Below are 26,233 nucleotides of genomic sequence, written 5' to 3'. Positions count from 1 at the left end.
AATTGGAATATGTAGGTATGCATCCTGAATATCCAGCGAGACCATAAAATCCCCCGGTTCCATAGCCAGTATAATTGAGCGGAGGATTTCCATCCTGAACTGAGGTACCCTGAGGAATCTGTTCAGGGACTTGAGATTGAGGATAGGCCAATATGATCCGTTCGGTTTCCGGACCAGAAAGAGATTGGAGTAATAACCCGTTCCTCTCTGAGGAAGCGATACTGGGATGACGACTGCTTCTTGAAGCAAGGATTGCAAGGCTTTCTGGATTTGTAATACCTTGTCTATGTCTGACAGAGGGCTTGTGCAGAAGAATTGCTGTGGAGGCCTTCTGTGAAAGGCAAGGGAGTACCCTTGAGAGACCACTTCTCTTACGCAAGTGTCTGTGGTGGTCTGACACCAGCACTGGGCGAACTGAAGAAGTTGGCCTCCCAAGGAGAGGCCCGGCCTATCAGGCTGAAGACTTGGCATAGGTATTGGCCACCAGACGTCTGGTACTCCAGGCTTGTTTCTTGGGCTTGGAATTCTTTTTGAGGGCAGACTGTCTATTAAAGGGCTGACGCTTAGGCTTACCTTGGGGCCGAAAGGACGAGGTCCGGGATCCTGAATAAGTAGATGCTGAAGGCAGACACGCAGATTTAGACACTGCCAACATATCCACAATCTTGTCCAGGTCAGGACCAAACAAGATCTTACCATTGTAGGGTAGACACTCTAATCCTTTCTTAGAGTCTGTATCCGCTCTCCAAGAGCGCAGCCATAAGGAACGGTGAGTTGATACTGCAGCAACCGAAATCCTAGAGGATAAGGGGGTGACATCCAAAGCAGCCTCATTGATATATGTTGCTGAATCATGGAGGTTACCCACCAGAGCCACTTGATCTGTGGTAGCAGCTGACGGAAAAGACTCCTCTAGGGAGTCTGCCAGAACTCCATAGCCTTGGCCACCCTGGAGATAGCCATAGCTGGCCTGGTGACCCCCCCTGAAAGAGAATACATTGACTTTAAACACACCTCTACCTTCCTATTAGTGGTGTCCTTTTAAGGATGAAATGGATGGTATATGCAGAGTAACACTTTTGATTAAGCGCTTCACCTGAGAGTCCATGGCAGGAGGTGATTCCCATTTAGTGCAATGTTCCTCAGGAAGAGGATAGGCATAAACCAGGCGTCTCTGAGGCTGAAATCGCCTCCCAAGCGATTTCCACGCTACTTCCATGTGCTTCACGAGCTGATCAGATCAAGGAATTAAGGACTATTTCTACAGTATTTCCTTTAACAGCGCATGTTTGGACTGGGGAGCTGGCGGTTTGTCCTCCTCTATAACTAGGGCCAAACGGACAGCACATATCCGAGCTGGAATATTGATTTTTGACAGACTCCTCCTCATGCTGAGAGGGCTCGGAGTTCTCTTCCTCTACCATCTCCCTGGTATCAGTGTCATCATTATATTGTGTAGATTGGGATGACGGCATAGACCTTTTGGCCGGTCTAAGGGGTTTATCCCCCTGCAGGATAGCCTGGAGGGTAACAGAGGTATCTGCCAGGGTCTGCACCATAGTAGACAGTGTATCTACCCGTGGAGGAGGCACAACTGAACCTGCATAGGTGAAATCTGTAAAGGCAGGCCCTGTGAGGGCATAATTGCCTGCTGTGTGAAAGCAGCAACCTCAGAAGGGGCGTTCCTGTGTGAGGAGTGCTGCTGCAGCTCAGCCAGACCGCAGTGGAAAGGCACGCTGTGCAGAGGGGAGGATTCGGCTGTAAACAGGGAAGGCTGCGAACCCCATCTGGGGAAACGCAGGGGGTGCAGCCCACTGCCCCGCCATGGTTGTCAATGTCTGAGCAAAGCATGCCCATGGAGGACTCCTGCGAAGTGATTGGGACCACAGAAAGACCTGGAGGATTATAACACCTCACACATAATCCCTCTGGAACCCTGTCCCCCTCACCTAGTCCTGCAGCAGATGATTTTTATGACAGCAGGACTGGCGCGGAGTTGTGCACATCATACCCACTTTCAGACATAGCAATGAGGGAAGTGTACACTGTATCACAGCGCGCCGGACACCTGTTGTCACTTACCGGATCCCGCAGCGCTGGAGTGCGGGAAGTGTGTCCTCCGCTCTCTCTCTCTCTCCCCTGGCGGCTCACCCCTGTCTCTTCCCTGGTGGCTCTGTGCAGGCAGACAAGGCTCCCTTTGGGATGCGCGCTGCTCTGCTTTAGATTTAATGGGATGGGCACAGCAAGTAGGTTGTGCTGATTGAGGCTGATCCAGTGCCAGAGTATAGACTCCATTACCTTACTCCACCATTCCAGTGTATATATTATCTAAATGTTCCCGACCTTTGGCTTGCCTGTGACTCAGATTTTGCCTGATCCTTGGTACTGCGTTTATATCTGGTTCTGACCTCTGCTATTCTCTGTGACCTGCTTTTCGTCTGCTCCCTGGTACCGTATTGTCTGTTTGGTCCTGACCCGGCTTGTCGACTACGCTGAATATTCCCTACACTCCATCCAGAGTTTCCCAGCACCCGTATAGGAGAACCTATCCTGGGGACCGCGACCTGTGTGTCGGACGCAGCCAAGTCCATACCTTCTTGCGAGGGTCCCTGGTGAAAACCGCTGGCACATTAGACTCCGCGCCTCAGGAATAGGTCACGTCAATTCCATAAATATGGGCCGCATCCATAATCTACCCGAGAGTTGTGACACACTGTTTGTGACAAATCACACAATAAATGTAGATATTTTAAATGTGAGGTAAAAAAAACCCACCCAGACAATACTTGTATTGTAAGGGCTCAGAAAAAGAAATGGTATAGTTATATTGTCTGACAGGATGAGTAGAAATACAGACAGACAGCGCTAGCATAAAGTCACATACAATGCAGAAATTACACCTGCACAATGGCACTACAATCAACTACCCAGACTAGTTGTCTGGTAGGATATAGCGCTACATGGGATCGGTATGAAATACCGCCGGACCTACTGTATGTCCGGCAGTTCAAATCCCGACGCCGGAAGACCGGCACCAGTGAAGATCCCGACAGCTCTAAAGGTAAGTATTAACTAACCTTACCCCCCCTAACCTCCCTCCCCAGTGCCTAAACCTAACCCCTCCTTCCCCGCAACCTAAGTCTCCCGGGGGGTGCCTGACCCTAACCTCCCCTTCCCCTAGCCTAAACCTAACCCTCCCGTGGGGGGGCTTAACTCTAAGTCCCCCTGGGGGCCCTAAAACCTAACCCTCCCCCCACCCTTCCCCCCTGCGGCTGTCCGCGCCTAGCTTACCTTTGTTCGGTATGCTGGGCATCGGGCTTCTGGCGTATGGCTAATGACAGGCATAGGGATTTCGACGCCTGTTAATGCTTTGCCGGGTTATGACAGTCGGGAAGCCGGCGGTCGGCATTTCGACCATCTGCTTCCTGACTGCATCCCCAGTACATGACTGACCAGGAGGAGAGGTATGTATGGGGACTCAGGCTCCGCGTTCCCTGACAGATCTGCGACTTAGCCAGGAGAAAATGGCCATCAGCGACCTCAGAAGGGGCGTTCCTGTGTGAGGAGTGCTGCTGCAGCTCAGCCAGACCGCAGTGGAATGGCACGCTGTGCAGAGGGGAGGATTCGGCTGTAAACAGGGAAGGCTGCCTCCCCTGTCCGGCATTTAACCCTCGGGGTGCTGAAAGCGCAATTTTCTGGTATATTGCGCCCCAGAGATTGTCCCCCAGTTGGTCTAAGTGGAAGCGCAGGTTTCCATGCCTGACTCCACCACTGTCATCCCCTGGTCCGTCCCCAGAGATCTGGGGGGAATGGACTGCAACAAGCGGATCACCGCAAGCAGTGATCCGTGACTTACCTGCCTCACCGTGGATCCGGCTGCAGTCCTGGGAGTCCCACAGGGTCTGGCTAGCACAGACCCTGGGCTCCTGCCGCAATTCCCGGATCAGTACCGGCATCTCTGCGCTGGCGGGGTGAAGGAGCGGCAACGCAGACGTCCCACTGGACTGTCTGCTCTGTCCGCTAGTAGAAAAAACTTTAGAACTCTTCAGGGGCTGACACACAGCCCTATTGTACTACAGTGACCCGACTCCGGCTGGGCACCAAACGAAACTGAGGTGCCTCTGGTCCAGGGGTGAGGTATAGGGAGAGGCCCGGTGCATCCTGGGAGAGAAAAAATAACTGCGTGGTGCCGGATGTCCTTGCCATCACCTAAACCCCAAGATCTCCCTGTGGAGCCTATGGACCCTGAAGAAGAAATTACTATTCCATTTTATGACTGTAAAACATCTCTAAATTCTAGACATTGTTTTTGTGACCTAAAACCACCGCTATGAAGATGTTTTATACAATAGCAGCTTTTAGTATACAGTGGCACAGATGTTTATATTAATATTTTACAAGATGAACTTTAAGCCCTTAAATGGAAAAGTCCTTCTTTGAAGTAAATTTCTGGCATTCCAGAATAGGAAGTGAAAAATCTCTTACTAATTTAAAATAAAACTTTTTTTTTTTTTTTTAAGAAAAACTGTAATGTGTGCAGTTTTGTTAGTACTCCCCAAAACAAAATGGCAAAATATGTTTTTATTTATTGAGTATATATTAGAGCAATTCTGTAGACAATAATATATACATACACAAGAAATTCCCTTTTATAAACATTTGAAAAAGGAGAATGTCTTCATACTTACATGAGTATGTGCACCTGCAGCTGACAAATACAAAGTAAAAGTGCTATGCATCATGAATTTAACAAATTACACTTCGGTTTCTATATCACAACCTCCTTTACAACAGTAATGATTAAAGCTATGTTTCAGTAACAGCTGTTTCCGACTTGTAGTACAGATATGAATGCATCAACAGAAAAACCTTATACTTACAATCACTCTCATATAAAATAATTAATAGTATATTAATGTGACCATGAATGTCTTGATGTGGACAAGACATATAAGAAACATCTGTGCCAAGCAATCTAAAGGTAATTACTAAAGAAAAGTATTTTCTAATGTAGTCCTCCCTTCCACACCACTTTACCTCTACCTACATTAATTGTGCAAGTGAGGAACATTAAACTTAATTACAACAGGTAGCACTGTGGTAAGTATCATTGGCATATTGGACTGGGGTTAGAGCTCAATTTGCGACCTGGACCATATCTGTGTTTAGTTTGTATGTTCTCCCTGTGTGTGTAAGCTCTGTAAATCTTTGCATAATTGGTGGCATAATATAAATATACAACAATGATGATAATTTTACACGGCACAGATGGCTACTGTTGTTTTTTTTTTTTTTAAATAACAAATAAATTTGACATTGGAGCATGGGTTCTAGACCTGATAATTATAATTTCTTTTTGCCACTTTTTTTTTTTTTTTAGAAATTAAGGATTACCTGAATGTATTAAAAAAAAAACACATGCAGGGACAGAGGCTCTGATAGCAGCCGTCCCTTCTATATGTTAGAGTTGAAGTGATCACTTTGGCAAGGGTCTGCCACATGTTATTCCTCTGTTACACTAACCCACTTTAATGCATTTGTCAGCCACAAATTTCAAACTGAAAAGTGAATTACAAATATTTATAAATTCTAACACTCACAGGTCTTCAATCGATAATGAGACTTTAAGCCACAAACTGTTAAGCATTGTGTGCCAATATTTTAGTGACCTTTTTGAGGCAGGAGTAAAAACATCCCCAGATGGTTCAAACACATAGGCATACACTTCTTGACAGTTCTGCGTATTAAACACCAATTTTGACTGAAGACCTGGTACTAAATGGATAGTAATTGTGATATATTGTTATGGTTATACATTTCTTAAGAAAAATATCCCCACAATAATAAAATGATCATCGTCCAAACCTACCTTAACAGGATTCAGCAACAGCTCCGTTCATTCTAGAGACTATTCATTGGCATGTTCTATGCTTTTCGACAAGTCAGAGATGTTTTTTTGTTGTACTTGGATATGACACAAAACAGCTCTGTAGATACATCTGTATTCAATGTACAGTACAATCCTGCTAAGTGTTGTCTTATTCAAGCACAGTAATGGGGCAGAGGATAACCTTACTAGATTATATATGCAGTAGGGCTTATGAAATACACAAAAGGAGGCCTGAAACGTGTCAATGTACAGTGTTTTTAGTTATTATTGCAGGAGGACATGTCATCTGAATGTATGAAGACATTAATGTGGGTCTGCTATTATAAATAACGTTGAAGTACTACTGTGAGAAACAATTTAAGATAGTTCTAATGTTGCACAATAATATTTTACATAGATTATTGTTTGGTAGAATATTGGTTATAGTATAACTAACTAGTAATCTCAGACTATATGGCAAACATAAATGGTGTTAATTCCCTGCACTAATGATCGTTTATAAACTATAAATTATGATGAATTGCCATGCTCCTTTACTTGTACAAGTGAGCCTATGTGCCCTTTGACATGTGCTAGGAGCAATGTGCACCTAGCTTTGTACCAAGTGGAATGTCACTTGGTACAAAGCTAGGTGCACATTGCTCCTAGCTACATCCAATCTACATCCACTTTAGGACCATCTTTTTTATCAATTTAAGCATTTCAATTAATCTTCTTAAATATTGTTTGGTTAAACCTCATCAAGTTACTCGAGAATGAGAGAAGGTTTGGAATATATTTGATAGATGTGTCACTTTAGTGTGTATAAATGTTTTATTACATTGGTCTAAGTGCACCTGGAATTGTACCTACCTGCAGGAATATAACTGGAAGGTTCAAAGTGCATCCCATTATAGGAATAAGAACTGATCTCAGGGCTGGTAGAGAATTCAGTCCAGGACAAGACTGTGCAACCTCTACTCCGCTCTTTCTCAGTCCTGACCAGTAAACTGTAATCTGCCTAGGTCCAGGATCACGGACGCATATGGTAGCCTGGGTGTTTGAGGGGGGGAATGGCCAAATATGGGGTATGGACACAGCTGCTCATTAAAACTTGAACTAAAAATACTAAGTGTGCCACCACAAAGTGTGGTGAGGAAGTGGGCATTTCTCCTCCGTTGCTGGAACGGGCCCCCAAGATCAGATCTGACCCCGGCTTAGGTCACACTTAGCAAGGGACATCATTACACCCAACTTCTCTCATCTCTCTAAGATTTGCACCACTGCTGATGCTGTTAATCCCTGTAAAACAGCACATTATGCAAAGTAAGTGTCTGACTTCCCGAATCTGCAGTTTTACAAATTTGTGTCCCATAAGTTACCCTTTGTGTGTTGCAGGCTACAGTAAGTGGAGATCAGTTATTACTCAAGAAAATTCACAAACGCATGTATTAAATCTTTTTACATCATCTCAAATCATATGTAGCCAAATTTGATTTAGGGTGAAAAGTCTTTTGGTCTTATCATCATTTTGACAGACTTAAACGTTTGCCTGAAACTGTTGATTTGCTCCTCGGAAACTCCTTTCCATGTACCCCAAAAAATCCCATTGCGAATCCCCTTGTAATCTTTCTCATAGTATTTGCCATTAAGATTTGCAGACATACATGCATCAAACCACCATCCAGAGCTATAGTAAGCTCCACAATTCCCAGATGGATATCTATCATTGTCTTTGTCAGGGGTAGTAAAGAATTTCTGGTCATGGTTGTATTTCTTGCTATATTGGAGTGCATCCCCAGCTGTGCCACTATATCCATTGATAGACAATCTGTATTTCAGGTATTCATTGGCTACATAGAACTTGTCGTACATGGCGTATTCCTTAGCTCCCTTAAAATCTTCAAGTTCAATTCTTAACATCATATTGTTGCTTTTGGACAAGAGATGTATTTTATCATTTCCCAGCCAGAACTCTCCACTAAGATTACCAAAACCATTTTTGTATTCATTCCATGTCCGGTTGAAGCTTATGCTGCCATCTTTACGGGACTGCACCAGTGTCCATCCTCCGCCCATAGATTCCATGTCACAGTATACTCCAAATGTCTTGTTTTTAGGATCTGGCATGACTTGGTAGATACCATTAAGTCTTTTACCCCATTTGTAGTAGTCAGAGCAATCTCTGTAGAGAAGTTGGATGCCTAGAACGAAAGAAACCTATTTAGCAGTCTAATGGAAGCACCACTACTCACCAAATGAACCCCAACCTTAACACATCTTTGCTCTAGGTCATTATTTATGTTAGGAAATAATAATTAGTATTGGATCTATTTCAACAAATATTTTTGTAGGTCTGTTTTTATTGACTATTTATAATGCATACTTCTTTATTTTCTTGTTTGCATATGGATGGAATATAAATGATAAATTACACATTACCCAGTACAGTTCATTCTTTAAACTACAGATTTAATTATATAGCAAAGATTTAACCATGGCCATAACTAGCGGTGTGTGACAGGTGCCGCCACACAAAACGCAAGGCTCTTTTGGTGGCACCGTCGCAGCCCCCATAGCCCTTGCTTCTGGCCAGCCAGGATCACGGCTACGGTGCCGCCGGGGGCGTCCTTTAGATTCTCCAGACAGGGACCCTGCAGTGCCCTGCACCCGTCAGCGCTACACTTACAGGTGCTGCCGGCTCTGCCCCCCCCCCCCCCCCCACGCGACTGATGGCATGACGTCAGACATTAAGGGGGTGGGCTAGTACAGGGCACTATATAGCCCTGTTACAGCTCAGGATTTAACTAGTACATTTAATAAACATAAGTAGTAAACATTTATCTATAGAATTATAGTTATAAAACGCTGTACAAAAACATTTTATATATTTTTATTAAAACTAATGTGAACCCCCAGTATTTGAATTCTCCAGGAAAGGAAAACCTTGTGGGTGTTATCCCCCACTCTAGGGGTATATTTACTAAAGGTTTATTTTAATCAATCTAAATTCAATCAACATCGATGTTGTGTTTCTGGGGCTAAATCACACTAACACATAAAAATCAGTAAATGTGTGATTTAGCCACAGAAACACATAATCGATGTTGATCCATTTTAAAATCGACCTTTAGTAAATATACCCCTAGGAGTCAATTTATCAAATCGACCCAAAAAGTCTTATTTTCTATTGCCGCTCATCATAATTTTGATGAAAGAAGAAATAAATGTTTATTTGAATAATAAAGCAAATTTTATTTTTTCTGCAAATGTTTTTTGCCATCTTGAGCTGGTGATTGCATGAGTACTGCCGAGGGTACAGTTATATCCCCACTATTCTTCTTAAATATGTAGTAACTAGCATTCCCATGCTTTGCCCTCTCATGGCCATCATATCCCATGGGCTTAATAATAGAGAAAATCCCTATATCCACAGCAAAAGGCTATTATCAACAAATTTAGGGATATTCTCACTTTGATGAACAGACCCATTCAATGGCGGATTTTACCAAGGGGCTGCAGCCCCTAATCCTGCCCACCCCCCAGTAAAATCTGCCACCTCAGTAAGCCACTTGCTGTCTGTGACTGCACTGGCTACACTGTGACACTGAGTGACTGTTACCTGCCAGTCACGCACAGGACAGGCAATCCCATGAGGAGTGGTTTTCTCCCCCTGGGACTGCCAGTCCGGACTGCGATTATCAGAGAGCATGGCTACAGTGGGAAACCCTCCTCTGGGAAGCCATACCCGGCTTTTAGGGGCTGCAACCAATGTACTCCCTTGAAGCCGGCGTTTTACGCATGCACCTGCCAGGTGCATTGCTCAGACGCCGGGACCCAGTCTTCAGGGATTACGGTCTCATCCGACCTGCAGTGCAGGCAGCGTCTGCCCACCTCATCTAAGAGGGTAGGAGCTACTGCTAGACCCATTGATTTCCGTGACTGGGCAGATGACTTCAAATTTAAGTTTTCTGTATTCTGGGAAATTATAGTTGCAGGAGACCTTTTTTTATAATCCCTCTATGCAATATATATAGTGTAAAGTGGCAACCTACTTCTTTAAGACTCTATTATTACTTGCTGTGGTAGTTTTATGCTAGACACTAGTAAAAGTAACTAACTAGGAAGATGATAACTGAAATAAGACTTGGCTTGCCCACCAGGAAAGGGTGGATGATATAACTGCACATTGGTTTCCGTTTATAATTATTGATGGATCGACCGGACATTTATCTTTGCAGCTGTTACTAGCAGATAAAGTGAGTTAAATATTGCACTGTACAATACTGCGGAAAGGAAGTAAACGAGCTGAATGGAACTTCCATGTCCCATACGTATCATAAACAGTAATATTTCATCCTAAAGGAAATGGAAATAGCCTGAACACTCTAAATGAGATGAGATTGCCAACTTTAGTCTGTTTTTTTACCTATTATTTTATCTTGATATTTCAACATCCACTTACAATAAAACTGACAAGGCTAACCTCAGACTTTGATAGATGAAGATATTATTATTATTATAATACAAGTAATTTGTTTTATACCTGCTTAGTAATTAGCAAGAACTAGTAAAATGGTGTACATAAATACAAACTGGATGTCTACGTTTTATGAGGACATACTTTCTTCCTCTAAGGCAGTGATTTTCAATCTTTTCAACTCGAGTCACACTACACAAGCATTTAACATTGCCAAGGCACACTATCCGGCTATGCGGTGTGCGTGACCAATGAAAAAACATAACCATTGGCTCCCACATAAAAATATACACACATATTGGCCTCCTCAGAAATAAAACACACTACATTGGCCTCCACAGGAATAAAACACTACCAGACAAGTGCGCTGAGCTGACCACCGCGACACACTTGACAATCGCTCTCGGCACACTAGTGTGCCACGGCACAGTGGTTGAAAAACGCTGCTCTAAGGAAGAAAGAATGTTATTGTTAACTTTTCTAGTTTGCATTAAATACTTTGTATGTGATTTGTAGCAGCTGTGCACATGCTGGGCCTCATTTAGAGCCATGCGTAAATCCAACTAGAAGATGCCACCATGTTGTGCTTCATGGAGGAGCATGTGCAGATGCATTTAGATTGGGAATGGGGCACATCCTAGCTCAACTGTAATTTGTATTGTAAAAATAAAGCTTTGCAAGTGCAATTTTGCTCCTTTAGGCTCAAAGTGAGTTTCACTGTAGGCTCCCGCACAGATGAACCAGTAGACAGAAGGCAATGTTATGTAAGTAATGAAAACTCATCCTGGGAAGAGTAAATTGGCATGCAGTGATTTATTCATGGCATGACTTCACTCACTAGTGGCAACAAAGGTTTTACCATTTGTTTTCTGCTATACAAACTTATTTCTCTCAGACATGATTGGTGGAATGGAGTCAAACACTAACCCAATAAGCTGTAGTATAATATGTTGCCCTATCTTGACAGCATAACAAAAGTTACCCCAAATACACCATTTATTAAGAGATCTGTTTTATTGATCTATGTTAATGCCCATTGTATGACAGCTTTTTCTATGATCCGAGCTGCCTGCACCTGTGCACACCTCTTTTATATTACTTTAGCTTTAACAAGCCTCTTTGGAGCCGTTTTGAACTCAGCAAGCATTGCTCTCAAATACTTAAATCATTTGCCAAATATTTCTTTTGGAAAACATGACACACAATGGACTGCTTCGGACGCCAACTTGTACAGGCACCTGTTGAATGTTTTTATTTGCTTCATTCGTTTTGAAACTTACTTTTGTCACAAAATTGATCTATTATATTCTTTTTTATTTTTTTCACTAGTCTCTTTTTATAAAACTATTTATACAGTAGTTTAGATAAGGATTGCATGAAAGCTTGTAAAGACATCAGAAGAAAACACTGAATAGTTATTTGGACCTGAAAGTATTTTCTCAAGCTAAAATAGCTGTGACTGTTATCAGTGGCATGGTAAATCTGCAGTTTCCCACACTTATTTACTTCTGACATTGGAGGAAAGGCTGAACAAGTAATTACTCGTATGCAGGGCCGTAGCTAGGGTAGTGCAGCCGGTGCCCTGGCACAGGGCACCACAGGTCAGGGGGGCACTGTTTGGGCCTGTCAAATTTCTGTTTATTATCATTCTCTCTTATAGCTTCCACTTAATTCATCCCCAGCATCTCCTGGCCTCCCCTATCTCTTCCCTGGCCCTTCCTTTGGGTGCATTATGTCCCTTTGAAAAATGAGGGGGGCGCCAATGCTCTTTCTGGCACAGGGCACCAAAAAGTCTAGTTACGGCTCTGCTCGTATGCATCATTTCTTTAAAACATTATTTTATTTTTCTGGGTATTTTTTTTATTCTATTACTTGTGTTTGCAAATCTAAGGAGTTTATAAGTAGCTTGTTTTTCAATCTCTCCGTTTCTTTACCTTATGTAACTACTTATTATTATTGGTGAACATAATAGAAGACAACAATTGGAAATTAAATATGAATAGTTTACTCTCAGTGTAGAAAACACAAATTGGGATTTTTATAGCATTACCATAACATTTGTTATGTATTTGCCTACATTTTACTGCCCCTAACCTAATTCAGTCATATTTATGATTGTTAAAACCAGTTGCAGTTTAAACAATGGCTCTGTGATCTTATGGAAAAATGTATGTAGTAATTACATCATAAAATATCAAACAAAGTGATATATACACGCATACAATTTTCACGGACAGTTTTAATGGGTTTGGGGGATATGAAGTACTAGAATCTACTAGGTATAAAAAAACAACTAGTTGAATATTTGTTAAAACTGATACAGCTACAATAAATTTGATTATGCTAACCATCCTTCCAGTGTTTTTTTCCACGAAATACTAGACTACTTTACGGCAATATGTATAACTATAATCGTACATTTTTGAATGTATTTATTTAGGATTTCCAAATTTGTATGAAAATAGCCTATTCGCACAGGATCAGTTTCTTACTTTCTGGTATGTGTATCATCAGGAGTAACTCCTCGAAGGATATACTTTTTAATTATTATTTATATTTTATTTTTTTAACTCCTAGCACTGTTTATTGTATTGGTAACTAATAAAATATGTTCAATATACACATATTTATAAAATGTATTTATTTTGTTAAAATTGTTGTGTAGTAGATATAACTTTACAGACATTACTTGGTAAACAACTAGGAGATAAAAAAAAAAAACCCATAAAGGATTAATAAAAATATCCACATAAAGCAGAACTGTAGTTTATAATTGTAAATCAGACAGACTTACTTGGGTTTGCTTTCTGTAGTGGGCAGTTGCTGGAGCACTTGTTATCCAAATTTCTGAGTTCAAATGACAAGTTTGCCATCTTATTGTCAATATAGTCCTCCACACTGTTGATACTGAGTGAGTCCATCTTCTCTATCTGACCCTGCAAGGTGGTGATCTGGGATCGTGCATTCTTCAGGCTAATGGACATTTTTTTCACCTTAGACTCCAGGTCTTTTATTTGACTGTCCTGCCCACCTTCTGAGACCTCAATAGTCTCTTTGTCCAGGTTGTCATCTGCCTGCAGTTTGCAGTCTTGACAAGATTTCTTTAGGTTATTTACCATCTCTTTAAGGCTCTGTACTTCCTTGAGAGTCTTTTCCAGCAGCTGAAACTGCTTAGGCAACTGAATTGACATTGGAGGCAGAGTTATCTGGTAGGGACAATTACCATCTTCATCACATTTACCCCCATTCTTCATCTTTATCGGACAGCCATTAACAACCTTTTCTGCTAGAGCAGTGCCTTCTTCCTCACTAGCTAGCACAGCTGACAGAGCAGCAAAGGTTATCAGACAGCAGAAAGACTTCATGTCTGTGGAGAGAGATGCTGATGTGACAGGCTCTGTGCAGGCTATATAGAACCAGCAGGCTGTGCTGCAACCAGGAGCTCTTCGTGTTTTCTGAGAAATGGGTGGGAACATCTGCAAAATAAAGGCACTTGCATGTAACGGAGAACTTCCTGGCAAAGTGATATGTGTACAGAATAAAATGTATTTCTGTTTAAGACATTTGTTAAAATTAGACTATCAGGGAGGAGTAGTAAAATTATAAAGCATAAGTGTCTATTAAGTTTAGGGGAAAAATGGTGAAACAATTGCTAAAGCTTATTCCTATCCATCATCATCATTGTTTATTTATAAATAGTGTGCCATAAAACTCCAATGATGTACATTTAGTTTAACAAATTACACCAAAAACACAAAACCAAACAAATCACACATAGAATAGTGCCACACAAGGTTGGAGAAAGTGCAGACATTAGACAGCAGGGAATCGGTATGATTTACCGCCGGACCCCTGGCCGGCGGTTCAAATCCTGACAGCGGCAGCCCGAACAGGATGAAAATCCTGATCGTCCCCAGGTAAGTATTCACCAACCTATTCCCCCCCCCCCCCAACCCTAACCCTCCTTTAGGGTGCCTAACCTTCCTCCCCAGTGCCTAAACCTAACCACCCTTCCCCGCCACCTAAACCTAAGTCCCCCGTGGGTGTGCCTAACCCTAGCCTCCCCCCAGGGGTGCCTAACCCTAACTCTCCCTCCCCCTAGCCTAACCCTAAGTTCCCCCCGAGAGCCCTAAACCTAACCATCCCCCCCCGCGGCTGTCCGCCATGGCGCCCGGCATCTCTTCGATTGGGATGCCGATGCGCCGGTCTCCTGGCTTCGGTAAAATAACAGGCGTCTAGATGTAGACACACCGTTCATTTAACCCTCGCCGGGATATGACAGTCGGGAAGCCGGCATTCGGGATTAGGTCCGCCGACTTCCCGACTGCATACAGACAGCGGACATAGAGACCCCTGCTTGTGAGTGTTTACAATCAATTACTATGAATATTGTGAAGTATAGGAGTCACTTGCTGCGCATCAGTCTGAATAAACACACAGTTGCTGATGCAGAGTGAGAACTACACCAGGTTGCGTAGTGCAGTGATATTACGCAATCTGCTCTGAATGCAAACACACAAATATACTCAGTCAGACCTTCACGTCTTCTACACTCCTCTAACCTTACACCCGGGAGAGACGGTACAGGTGTGGGGAAGGGAGTACAGTAAGGATGTGTTCACACAAATGCGGCTTGTGCAGATAAGCAATCATACTAATCTGCACAAGCTAATCATGCTAATTAGCAATCATGTTCTGGTTACGGAGGCTTAACTTTTGCTCCTGCTACTGGCATGTGCAAGTGCACATTGATGATTTGTTGCAAATTAGAGGTGCATATGCTGGCCATGCAGACACATTTTCACATAAAATTATTCCAGTGGCGTAACTTTATTCCAGTCTCCTGGAGGAAAGATAGATGTTCTCACCTCACCATCAGCAATCATTACAATAACCTCTTTACCCCCCTCAACAGTAATGAAGTCCCCCATCCATTGATGCTTACCAAAATGATCTCCAGACATCCCCTACCATTATTTTTATAGTCTTTTGCCACTTAACCCCTATTTCTGCATGTCCTGCAATGTGCTCCTCACCCCCACTGTGACCATCAGTGACTATCTACTTTAAAGTGCTCCAGATAACCCCCCCAGATAGTAATTCCCTTAATGTTCACCCCCCCCCCCCTCCCTGTTCTCAAGATAAGGGGTGTGGTCTCAAATGAAAATACTACCTAATGAATGAATAATGTTCGCATGGCCATAGGATTAGGGACAGCAAGACCTGTTAAAATTTCCAAGGCACATAACTTATATTGCATCAGGTATGTATTATACTAAGCATGTCTAGACTCTGGAGACCTGTCCTCTCCAGACATGTTTAGTATAATACAGTATATTCACTTTCCAGCATATAGAGCCATTTTGTTGTATGTCATCCACATAACTATTTATTAAAAGAAACATTCAGTTCATGCCAATTGCCAAACACCACAAAAACATCCTCAGACATACTGTTTTTTAAGGGGATGTTATGTTGCTGCAGAGTGTCGGCCTCTTCTCCTTTCTCTCTGTCTCCTGCCTATTCTGCTGCTCTCTGGCTGCTGCTGCCTGCTGAGTGCTGCTGCTGTCTGCCTGGATGCCCCTGTGCCTTGCTGGCGGTGGCGTCTTTTCCTTCCTGTCCCTCCCAGAAATAGTGCCCGCCGCGTTGGGCTCTTCGGCGTCCAGGCATGGCTTAAAGAAGTTGCTCCTCTGCGCCTCTGTGCTTGCCCAGCGTTGGCGCGGCGTCTCTCCCAGTCCCTCTCCTAAATGGCGCTCGTCACGCCCGGGCTTCTTGCAGTCTGGTCGGTGCTTAAAGAAGTTGATGGGCACATTGATGATTTGGCCCGGACAGTCACCGCTGGGAGCCATGCAGCGCTGCGGCTGCTGCACCAGAATGCTGGCTGTGAGTGTGTGACCGGCTGACAGCTTCGGGCAGGGTGGAGCGCCCCTAGAAACGTCCCTGTCAGTATACACCAAAGGAAAGTCCCGCCAGGACCCTAACACCCCCCCCCCCTCCTAAAACATGGCCAGGATCCAACTGGACCACCTCGCTTTGGGTTCATCCTAGTTGGAGCATGGGTGTCCAAATGCCTAGCCGGACAAAAACAAACACACACACACCCCAATTAATTTTATATATAAGATTAATGAGATGCCCACACTGGTGTACAGTGCATCCGGAAAGTATTCACAACGCTTCACTTTTTCCACATTTTGTTATGTTACAGTCTTATTCCCAAATGGAATAAATTCATTTTTGTCCTCAAAATTCTACACACAATATCCCATAATGACAACGTGTAAAGCTTTTTTTTTTTAGATTTTTGCAAATTTAATAAAAAAGACAAACTAAGAAATCACACGCACATAAGTATTCACAACCTTTGCTCAATGCTTTGTTGATGAACCTTTGACAGCAATTACAGCCTCAAGTCTTTTTGAAAATGATGCCACAAGCTTGGCACACCTATCTTTGGGCAGTTTCACCGATTCCTCTTTGCAGCACCTCTCAAGCTCCATCAGGTTGGATGGGAAGCGTCGTGCAAAGCTATTTTCAGGTCTCTCCAAAGATGTTCAATTGATTCTAGTCTGGGCTCTGGCTAGGCCACTCAAGGACATTAACAGAGTTGTCCTGAAGCCACTCCTTTGATATCTTGGCTGTGTGCTTAGGGTCGTTGTCCTGCTGAAAGATGAACAGTCGCCCCAGTCTGAGGTCAAGAGCGCTCTGGAGCAGGTTTTCATCCAGGATGTGTATGTACATTGCTGCATTCATCTTTCCCTCTATCCTGACTAATCTCAGAGTTCCTGCCGCTGAAAACATCCCCACAGCATGATGTTGCCACCACCATGCTTCACTGTAGGGATGGTATTTGCCTGGTGATGAGCGGTGCCTGTTTCCTCCAAACATAACGCCTGGCATTCATGCCAAAGAGTTCAATCTTTGTCTCATCAAACCAGAGAGTCCTTCAGGTGCATTTTGGAAAACTCCAGGTGGGCTGCCATTTGCTTTTTACTAAGGAGTGGCTTCCGTCTGGCCACTCTAATATACAGGCCTGATTGGTGGATTGCTGCAGAGATGGTTGTCCTTCTGGAAGGTTCTCCTCTCTCGACAGAGGAATGCTGTAGCTCTGACAGAGTGACCATCGGGTTCTTGGTCACCTCCTTGACTAGGGCCCTTCTACTTAAGTACATGTGATTTTTTTATTTTTTTATTAAATTGAGTTTATATATGAAAATGTTTTGATTTCCATAACAAAGCACAGTACCAATACACAAAAACATAATCCCCCCCCACCCCCAATAAACCTTGAAAAAAAACATTTGCATTATACATCCATTATCATATAATCTCATGAGAATAAAATCATAATTAAAATATCTGCGCAATACCTCTGAACCATAGAAAACAGCAGAAGAACTACAAATACAGATGCAGAATGCCAAATCATCATTGTGCCGCACCGCCAGGTGCCAATCCATCAGCGTCTGAATTCCTGCCCCCCCCCCCCCCAGCAACATAGTGGGAAGAAGCAATCCAAGGGCCCCAAATACCCTCATATTTGTGAACACAATTTCGTTTAGTATATAGAAATCGTTCATACCCCACAACATTCATCAGCCCACACCACTCAACAAAGGTAGTGCCCCTAGATGCCATCCAAGTGCTGGCAATACAAACCTTTGCCAAAGTCAATGCATTAATTATATATTGGCCCTTTAAATGATTAACCCTGTCCAAGAGACCCAAGCCAAATATACACATTTTAGAGAATAAAAGGGGAATTACTCCTACTCCTGTTCTAGTGAGACAACTGGTGACTCGGGACCAAAACACTTGGACAGCAGAGGAGATGCCACAACGAGCACTGTGGAGTAGAACATTTAGGACACCTATCAGAGGCTCCAGACCCAAATCTACTCAATAGTACGGGGGTAAGATACACCCTATGTAATAAGAAGAACTGAATCTGTTGAAATCGCACTGCAGAGGTGACAGACAGAGGGCTATTCAACATTAAAGTCCACTCTTAGTCTTCTATTGGTCCCAAATCCTCCCCTTATTTAAGTCTACGCGGTGCTAGGGCGTCATCTGAGTTAACAGTAAGGAGGTAGTTGTAAATTCTGGAAATCAATCTCTTACCACAAGTTACTTGCTTGCAACAGAGCTATAACAGGATCAGGAGCAAATTGTGGAGGGCCAGAAGAAACCTGGATAGAAAGGGCATGTCGGAGCTGTAAATAGCGGAAAAACATAGCATTCGGGATCCCAAGTTCAGTCTTAAGAGTATCAAAGGATTTAAAAACTCCATCACTATACAAATGTCCAAGGAACAAGACCCCTCTTCTGGACCACAAAGAGCTGCCATCAAATAGGGCCAATTCTCCAAGAGCGGAGGAGTGCCATAAGGACAATTCAGGGTCAATACCCTACGCCCCCACTAAAGTATGGAACTGTTTCCACAATGAATGAGCCTGTGTGACCAGTGGAGCCCCCCCCCCCAGGACATCTGTCATCAATTAAGAGCTGCAAAGGGGAGCATCCTCTAGAAACAGTATGCACCTATAAAGTAGGTAGATCCTGGCTCTCCCCACCCAAAAACCCATCCCCGCAGATGGACTAACTGAGAAGTCCGATAATAAAGGCGGAAATTTGGCAGTGCCAAGCCACCCAACCCTCTCGGCCTACATAGAGTCTAAAATTTAATTTGAGATAGTTTATTTGCCCATACTAAAGAAGACAAATAACTATCAGTCGAAAAATACGAGGAGGAATATAAACGGGCCTGCTGAAAAACATATAAAAATTTGGAAAGAACTGTCATTTTAACCAAATTCACCCGACCTGTAACTGTCAATGGAAGTTTATTCCAAACGTGCAGTTTAGATTTCAAGAAGTCAACTTGTGGCTGGACATTAAGTGGGATAAAGTCCGACATAGACGACGTAATCCAAATTCCCAAATATTTAAACCTGGGGGTCCATTCCAAGGGAGTATTTGCAGCCCCAGCAGGAGCGTAAGGACCATGAACAGGAAGAATGCAAGATTTACTACAGTTAATGGGCAGCCCAGAAAACTGTCCAAAAGAATCTACCATGGAGAGGAGGGTGACCAATGACTCAGATGCATCAGACAAGAATAACAGAATGTCATCTGCATAAAGAGCCACCGTGTCAACCCTTTGCTTTATCCGAATCCCCAGTATACCGGGGTGACTTCTAACAAGACATGCTAGGGGTTCAGTGGCCAGGGCAAAAAGGGTCGGGGAAAGAGGACAGCCCTGTCTTGTACCTCTAGAGAGGCGAAAAGAAGGAGAAACATACCCATTAATGCTGACCCGCCCTGAAGGGGAAGAATATAATAATTTAACACAGGCTATAAACCGAGGTCCCATCCCAAAACGGAGCAGAATCTACAAAAGATAGTACCACTCAACAGAATCAAAGGCCTTGGCGGCGTACAAGGACACCACCATTTCCCCATCATCGACAGAGTCTGCCAGCTGCAAAATAGAATACAATCTCCTAAGCTTCTGTGAGGTGGATTTGCCTGGCATAAAACCTGTCTGATCGGGATGCACAACCTCACCAATCACCCTATTAAACCTAAGTGCAAGCATTTTAGCCAATATTTTAATATCTGTGGAGAGGAGAGAGATTGGGCGATAAGAGCCAGGATCAAGAGGGTCTTTGCCAGATTTAGGGATCATAACAATAATGGCCTCTGACATGGAATGGGGAAGAGAACCCAGGTCACACAGTCCATTAAATAGATCAAGGAGTCTAGGGAAAAAGAAAAGGGCATGCTTCTTATAGAGCTCAATAGGAATCCCGCCCACCCCTGGGGCCTTACCCCCCCGGAAATAAAGAAACTGCCACTTCAACTTCCTCTATAGTAAATGGAGAGTCAAGGAAAGCCCTACTGTCCAGGGAAATGAATGGGAGGGATATATGGACCTCATTTAGACCCGGTCGCAAGCGCTGCGCGCTCGCAACCGGGTTGATGTTTTGGTCCTGCGCACACGCAGCGACCGCACTGCGCATGCGCAAGCCTCGGAGCGAGAGAGAAACTCTCTCGCTCTGGAGCTCACTACAAAAGGGCCGACTGTCTATGTTGATCGACAGCTCGGCCCGTTTTGTAGGTGGGGCGGCTACACAAACGGAGGCGTTCCTAACTGAATGCTTGCCGTTTTGTGGGCGGCCGCACTGACAGCAGTGATGTCAGTGGGGAGCTTCCTGCTCGATCAGAGCAGGAAGCTCCCTGGGGCTTGCGGTTGCCGAGACCCAACCTTAGGGTCTCGTCGCAAACCCCGATGGTCGGTCGCTAAGCTGTGGGTGGTAACTCACAGCTTAGCTAGCGACCAGGAGGCCGCACAAAAAAAAAGAAGCGCCCGCCCTCCTTCAGAGAGAGCGACCGCTTCTTGTGACCTCCTCTGAATGAGGACCTATGTCCCAAGTATTCAAGTAACTCTTCCAAAGTATAGTGAGCCTGGGAACAATAAAGAGTAGCAAAATATTCAAATAACACATTTGCAATAGCCGGGTTGGAGGAGTGCAAATTACCTAAAGAGTACCGAATATGAGATATAACTGTAACAGGCCGAACCTCCCTGGAAAGATAAGCCAAAAAAGCTCCAGACTTATCCGAATCAGCATAATTACTATGCTTAACAAATAACAGATGTCTTCTGGACTAATCTAAAAGAAAATCAGAAAATAGTTTAGCTGCCTCCATATAGGAGGATCTAACAATAGTAGAGCCAGAGGACAGATATTGCTGTTCAAGCAGTTTACAACGCTTTTCAAGTTCCCCTTTTTTCCTATGAAAAGTTTTGATACTTATCACCTTCCCAATTAAAGACCCACGTAGGACAGACTTGAAAGCATCCCACAAAATATCAAAGGAAATGGAACCGGTATTCTCAGAGAAAAAAAATCACACCATTGGGATTCCAATTCCGAACCAGCACCCATCAATGTGAGCCAGAAAGGAATGAATTTCCAAAAAGAGTGACCTCGTGGAGCAGCAATATCAATAGTTAGCACTAAAGGGGCATGATCCGACACACCTCGAAACCGGTACTCCACCTCAACAACCTGCGGGACTAGCCTCCCGGATATCAGAGCAAGATCAATCCTAGAAAAGGAGTGATGAGAGACCGAAAAGAAAGAGTACCGAGCCAGGTGAGGATGCCGAACCCGCCAAATATCCACCAGACCAAGTTCCTAAATTGGCAAAAGGAGGGGAAGGACCAGACACAACCGAACTCTCACGCCACCTATCCAGAGTAGGGTATAACACATTATTAAAATCCCCTACACAAATAACCGGGGTATCAGGGGATAGAGAAATAAATTCAGCAGATTTTTTCAGGACTTCACTAGAGTAAGGAGGGGGAATATAAACAGCAAGAATATGGAGTGGAGAGGAGTGAATAGATTCCCGAATGAAGACTTATCTACCCAAGGGGTCAATCCTAACCTCATCAAGCACAAAACCTAGGGATCTATGGACAAGTACTGAAACTTATCTAGATTACGAGGAATATGTGGAGTGATAGGCCCAGCCTATCCAAGGTTTGCGCAAAGTCAAGACTTTCCCACCCAACAAGTGTGTTTCCATTAAACATATTATATCTGCCTGAGCCTTTTTCACCTGATTCCGAACTAAAGAGCGCTTGACACTGTCATCAAGGCCCCGGACATTTCAGGAGAGAACTTGGAGAGGGGGACCTAAATTAGAAGACATCATGGGGCAGCCACAGATCAGAGGGCAGATGAAACACAAACACCTGAAATATCACAGATGGTGGCACCCGGCAAGACATGGCAGACACAGTAGAAAAAAAGCACAGTAGAAACTGAGAATATAAAGAATTAAAACATAAGTTTTGAGTAAAACACGACAATGACATAGAATGGAAACAAAAAATAAAATCCCAAACAATAACCCCAAATATTGGCAAAAAATATAATCATAAAACAAAATCCCATACAATGACCTCAAAAAGAACCCCATCCCAACCTGGTATACCTAAATCCCTAAACTACCAACTACGAACCCCAGAACTTAATATCTAGAAAAACTAACAAATCCTAGTTTGTTTTAGGGGTAAGAGAGGGGGGAGCAAATCCTACCTTGGCCGAAAGATAAAGTATTGCCCAGGCCCAAGGCAAAATTACCCACCCCAGCACCCAAAGTACCAGACCCGTAAGGTCACAATATAACATAAATACCTCAATATAATATCATTACAAAGAGTGCAGTATAGCAAATAAACATCTGACTAGTAATATGCGGAGAAAAAAAAAATAGTATTGCAATGGAGACCAATGAAGATAGATAACACTCATGAGACAGCAAGTCCAGATCTGTCCGGAGGAGCGTCACCGCCACGCTCCCTGAGCTCCAGCCACGCCACAGCCTCACGGGGGGAATCAAAGAAATGGGAATGACCATCAGCCACCACATGCAGACGGGCAGGAAACAACATGGCATAGGAAAGGCCCAGATCACGGAGGCGACGTTTAACCTGCACAAATTGAGAACTAGATTTTTGGACATCCATCGAAAAGTCCGGGAACACAGCCACCCGATTTCCGTTGTATTCCAGAGGACCACGCAAGCGTGCCGGACGAAGGATCGCATCTTTGTCTTTGAAATGCAAGATCTTGGCGATAAAAGTGCGTGGGAGAAGCACCAGGAGGCAGAGCCCTGCCAGGAATACTGTTCGTCCTTTCCACTGCAAATTGGGCGGTGAAATCCTCTCTGCCAAAAGTATCCACCATACATTTTTCCAGAAACTTCTCCCCGGATGGGAACCCCTCCGTCTTCTCGGGCAAGCCAACAAAACGAACGTTGTTTCTGCGAAGTTGGCCCTCAATATTAGAGATTTTAGTGCGACAACCAGAGCAGTGACATCCTCCAAAGTAGAAATGCGGGTCTCTACCTCAGCAACACGCTCCCGCGTTGTCTGCATATCATGAAGTGAAAGTTCCACGTGGACCTCAGAAATCTTGCCAGACAGCGTTTTCGCTGAAGAGGTGATTGCCTGCATTAAGTTTTGCATAGTGATCTCAGGCTGCAAAGGAGGGTCAGCAGGAGCAGGCAGAGAGGAGGGTTAAGAGGAGCGAGATGAAGTATCAGAAGTGCTGGATCCCGTTGCACCCCCAGGTCCTGTACGGGAGAATCGTTCCAGCCGCGCAGCGGCCGACTGCTGGGAATTCTTCCCCATTAGATCGAAAGTCACAAATTATAACAGGTCAGAGGAAATAGACACGAATATAAATGTGTAGGACAGGAACAGCAGGGATCAGGAATATTAAAACACTTCACCAGCACAGAATCCAGCAGGCAGAGGAGAATCAGAGAGCAGTGGCATAACTAGGGCAGGGCGAGCGGGGTGCGTGCCCTGGGTGCCGTTGGACCGGCGGCGCGGGGGGCACCGCTGGCCACGGTACCGGCCCGCCCGCCCTAGTTAGCCAGTGTAGTGCCGACCGCAATGAGTGCGGTCAGCGCTACACATTTACACAGGGCCGGTCCTGTGCTGCACGCCTGAGCGCTTGCCCAATAGCGCCAGGAGGCGGGCTCAGGTTGTGCATAACACACGCATCGCCGCCAGCGCTGGCGGCGATGCGTGTGTTAAACAGCAGCCAATGAGAGTCAGATAGACTCTCATTGACTGCTGCAGCACCCACTGCAAGAGCCGGACTTCCGTCCGGCTCCTGCAGTGGGTAATGGGACTGACGTCATGACGTCTGTCCCATAATGCTGAGCGCGCCAGCCGGGCAGGAGCGGCGTCTTGAGCAGGACCAGGAGCAGAAATTCAGGTAAATATATATGTGTAACAGAAGACTGCAGCGCCAATTGTGTATGAGTCCCTATATATATTGTCTCAAATGTGTGTCCTTTATCTCACACTAAAGGGTTTTTTGTGAGACCGTTATCATGCACCCCCCAATAACATATGCGTGTCAGCTCAACCAGCAGAAAGATGTAACAGTGGTGGTCTGTTACATATACAAACAATCAAAAAATACCAGAGCTTGCATGGAGCGCCTATTGTGCTTATATAACTTATTAAAAAATAAATAAATAAAACTAATACCAAACCTGTGATTTTGTGCAATACAATGCTAATACAAGGGTGGCAGTATTTAAACTACCATCATCATCCAATATATATAAACTTGTTAGTGTGTGATCTTTAGAAACAATCAGTACAACTAAAGTGCCAATGCAAAAAGATCCTATTGGGAATCCATAGGTAATTAGTGACAATAATACATAAAGTAAAATGTGACTTAATAAAAGTGAGAAAAATTCATTTTTTAAAAAGCATAAATTATTTCTAATCAGACACAACAATAATATCCTCCTACATGAAGAATAAAAGACGTAAAACACATAAAACCATGGATAAAATGTATATATAGAAAAATATAGCTGTGAATTTATCAGAATAAATATGGATAAAAAATCGTTTCTTATCTGATAAAAACGGCAAGTTCATGAAATGGGAAGAGAATAAGAGCCACCGAAACGCGTTGGAGGTGGCTCTCATTCTCTTCCCATTTCATGAACTTGCCGTTTTTATCAGATAAGAAACGATTTTTTCTATATATACATAATTTTATTCATGGTTTTATGTGTGGCTACTACTGGGGGGACCTCTACTGGGGGAGGGGTGGCTACTACTGGGGGGACCTCTACTGGGGGAGGGGTGGCTGCTACTGGGGGCGCCATTGGGAGGACCTACTCTACTGGGGACTACTACTTGGGGGGGAACTACCACTGGGGGCATTATAAAAGGGGCCTACTACAAGAGGCACTGCACTCGGGGGCCACTACTGGGGGCAATAATAGGAAGGGCCACTACAGGGGGCACTGGATAGGGGGGATCACTACAGGGTGCCTGCATAAGGGGACCACTACTGGGAAAACTGCATGGTGGGGGACTACTGCTGGGGGCACTATATAAAGGGCACTGCATAGGGGGGGGACTACTACTGGGGGCACCATATAAAGGGCACTGCATAAGGGGATACCGCTACTGGGCGCACTGCATTGTGGGGACTGCTACTGGGGGCACTGCATAAGGGGGAACACTACGTGGGGCACTGCATTGGGGGGGGCAACTACTGGGGGTACTGGGTAAGGGGAACTATTTGGGGGCTGTGTAAGGGGGACCACTACTGGGGATACTGTCTAAGGGGCACTACTATGGGCCTGCATAAGAGGGACCACAACTGCATACTGGGGTTACTGTATAAGGGGTTAAGGTGCATATGGATAGGAGTGTGAAAATAAAGGGGTGTGTCATGTTGACATGTTGGACTTGTGAAGAGTATTTTTTCATGATTATCTGTTGCCTCTGCCATGATGAAATGCTGCTATGAATTTATTCACAAGCCCCTCTAAACCTTGACATTGTTATGTGTTTAACACTGGATTAATACATTTTTCTATGGATTAACATGGATGTGCTGACTCCTTTCTCCTTTCACCTTACCCCCATTATGACACTGTTATATAAAAGAAAAACACAGATATATACATTCAAATGGGATCATTAGTATAATTTCCCTGCATTGGTTATAATGCACAATGATCCCTATGGTTACATGTATTTTCTGAGAAGTATCAGTGTGTTTTCATCAACAAGTAGATCTTACTAACTGCTTTTGGGGCTCATTTACATGTGGATGTAAATCAATTTATGACACGCCTCTCAGATGTAGCAGTACACGCCCACTTTACCACCACGCTCATCTGTGCTGCTTTCACAATCTCCCTGAAATGCTTTTTCAAAAGTAGGCAAGTATGACTATAATATATGTATATATAATATTAGTCCAAACCCCAAATGGGGTGGGTGTGTATATGTATGTGTGTATGTATATAAA

General features: G+C 44.0%; 2 protein-coding genes across 5 annotated transcripts in view; one reads left to right on the top strand and one right to left on the bottom strand.

Moving 5' to 3' along the window:
- The window catches only part of CCDC146 (coiled-coil domain containing 146), a 180,058-nt gene that overhangs the window by 17,180 nt on the left and 136,645 nt on the right, over positions 1-26,233 (top strand). The window lies entirely within an intron of this gene.
- FGL2 (fibrinogen like 2) overlaps positions 6,537-26,233 on the bottom strand; it is a 29,841-nt gene continuing 10,144 nt past the window's right edge. Inside the window, exons 2-3 of the mRNA XM_088468935.1 lie at positions 13,144-13,825; positions 6,537-8,073 (exon numbers count right to left, since the gene is read on the bottom strand). Of these exons, the coding sequence (XP_088325061.1) occupies positions 7,367-8,073; positions 13,144-13,825 (1,389 nt within the window). The 3' untranslated portion in view covers positions 6,537-7,366. The remainder of the gene's footprint in view (positions 8,074-13,143; positions 13,826-26,233) is intronic.

Source organism: Taudactylus pleione, unplaced genomic scaffold (genome assembly GCF_031769625.1).
Source record: "Taudactylus pleione unplaced genomic scaffold, aTauple2 ptg000086l, whole genome shotgun sequence".
Taxonomy (NCBI): Eukaryota; Metazoa; Chordata; class Amphibia; order Anura; family Myobatrachidae; genus Taudactylus; species Taudactylus pleione.
This window is presented reverse-complemented; position numbering and strand designations above follow the sequence as displayed.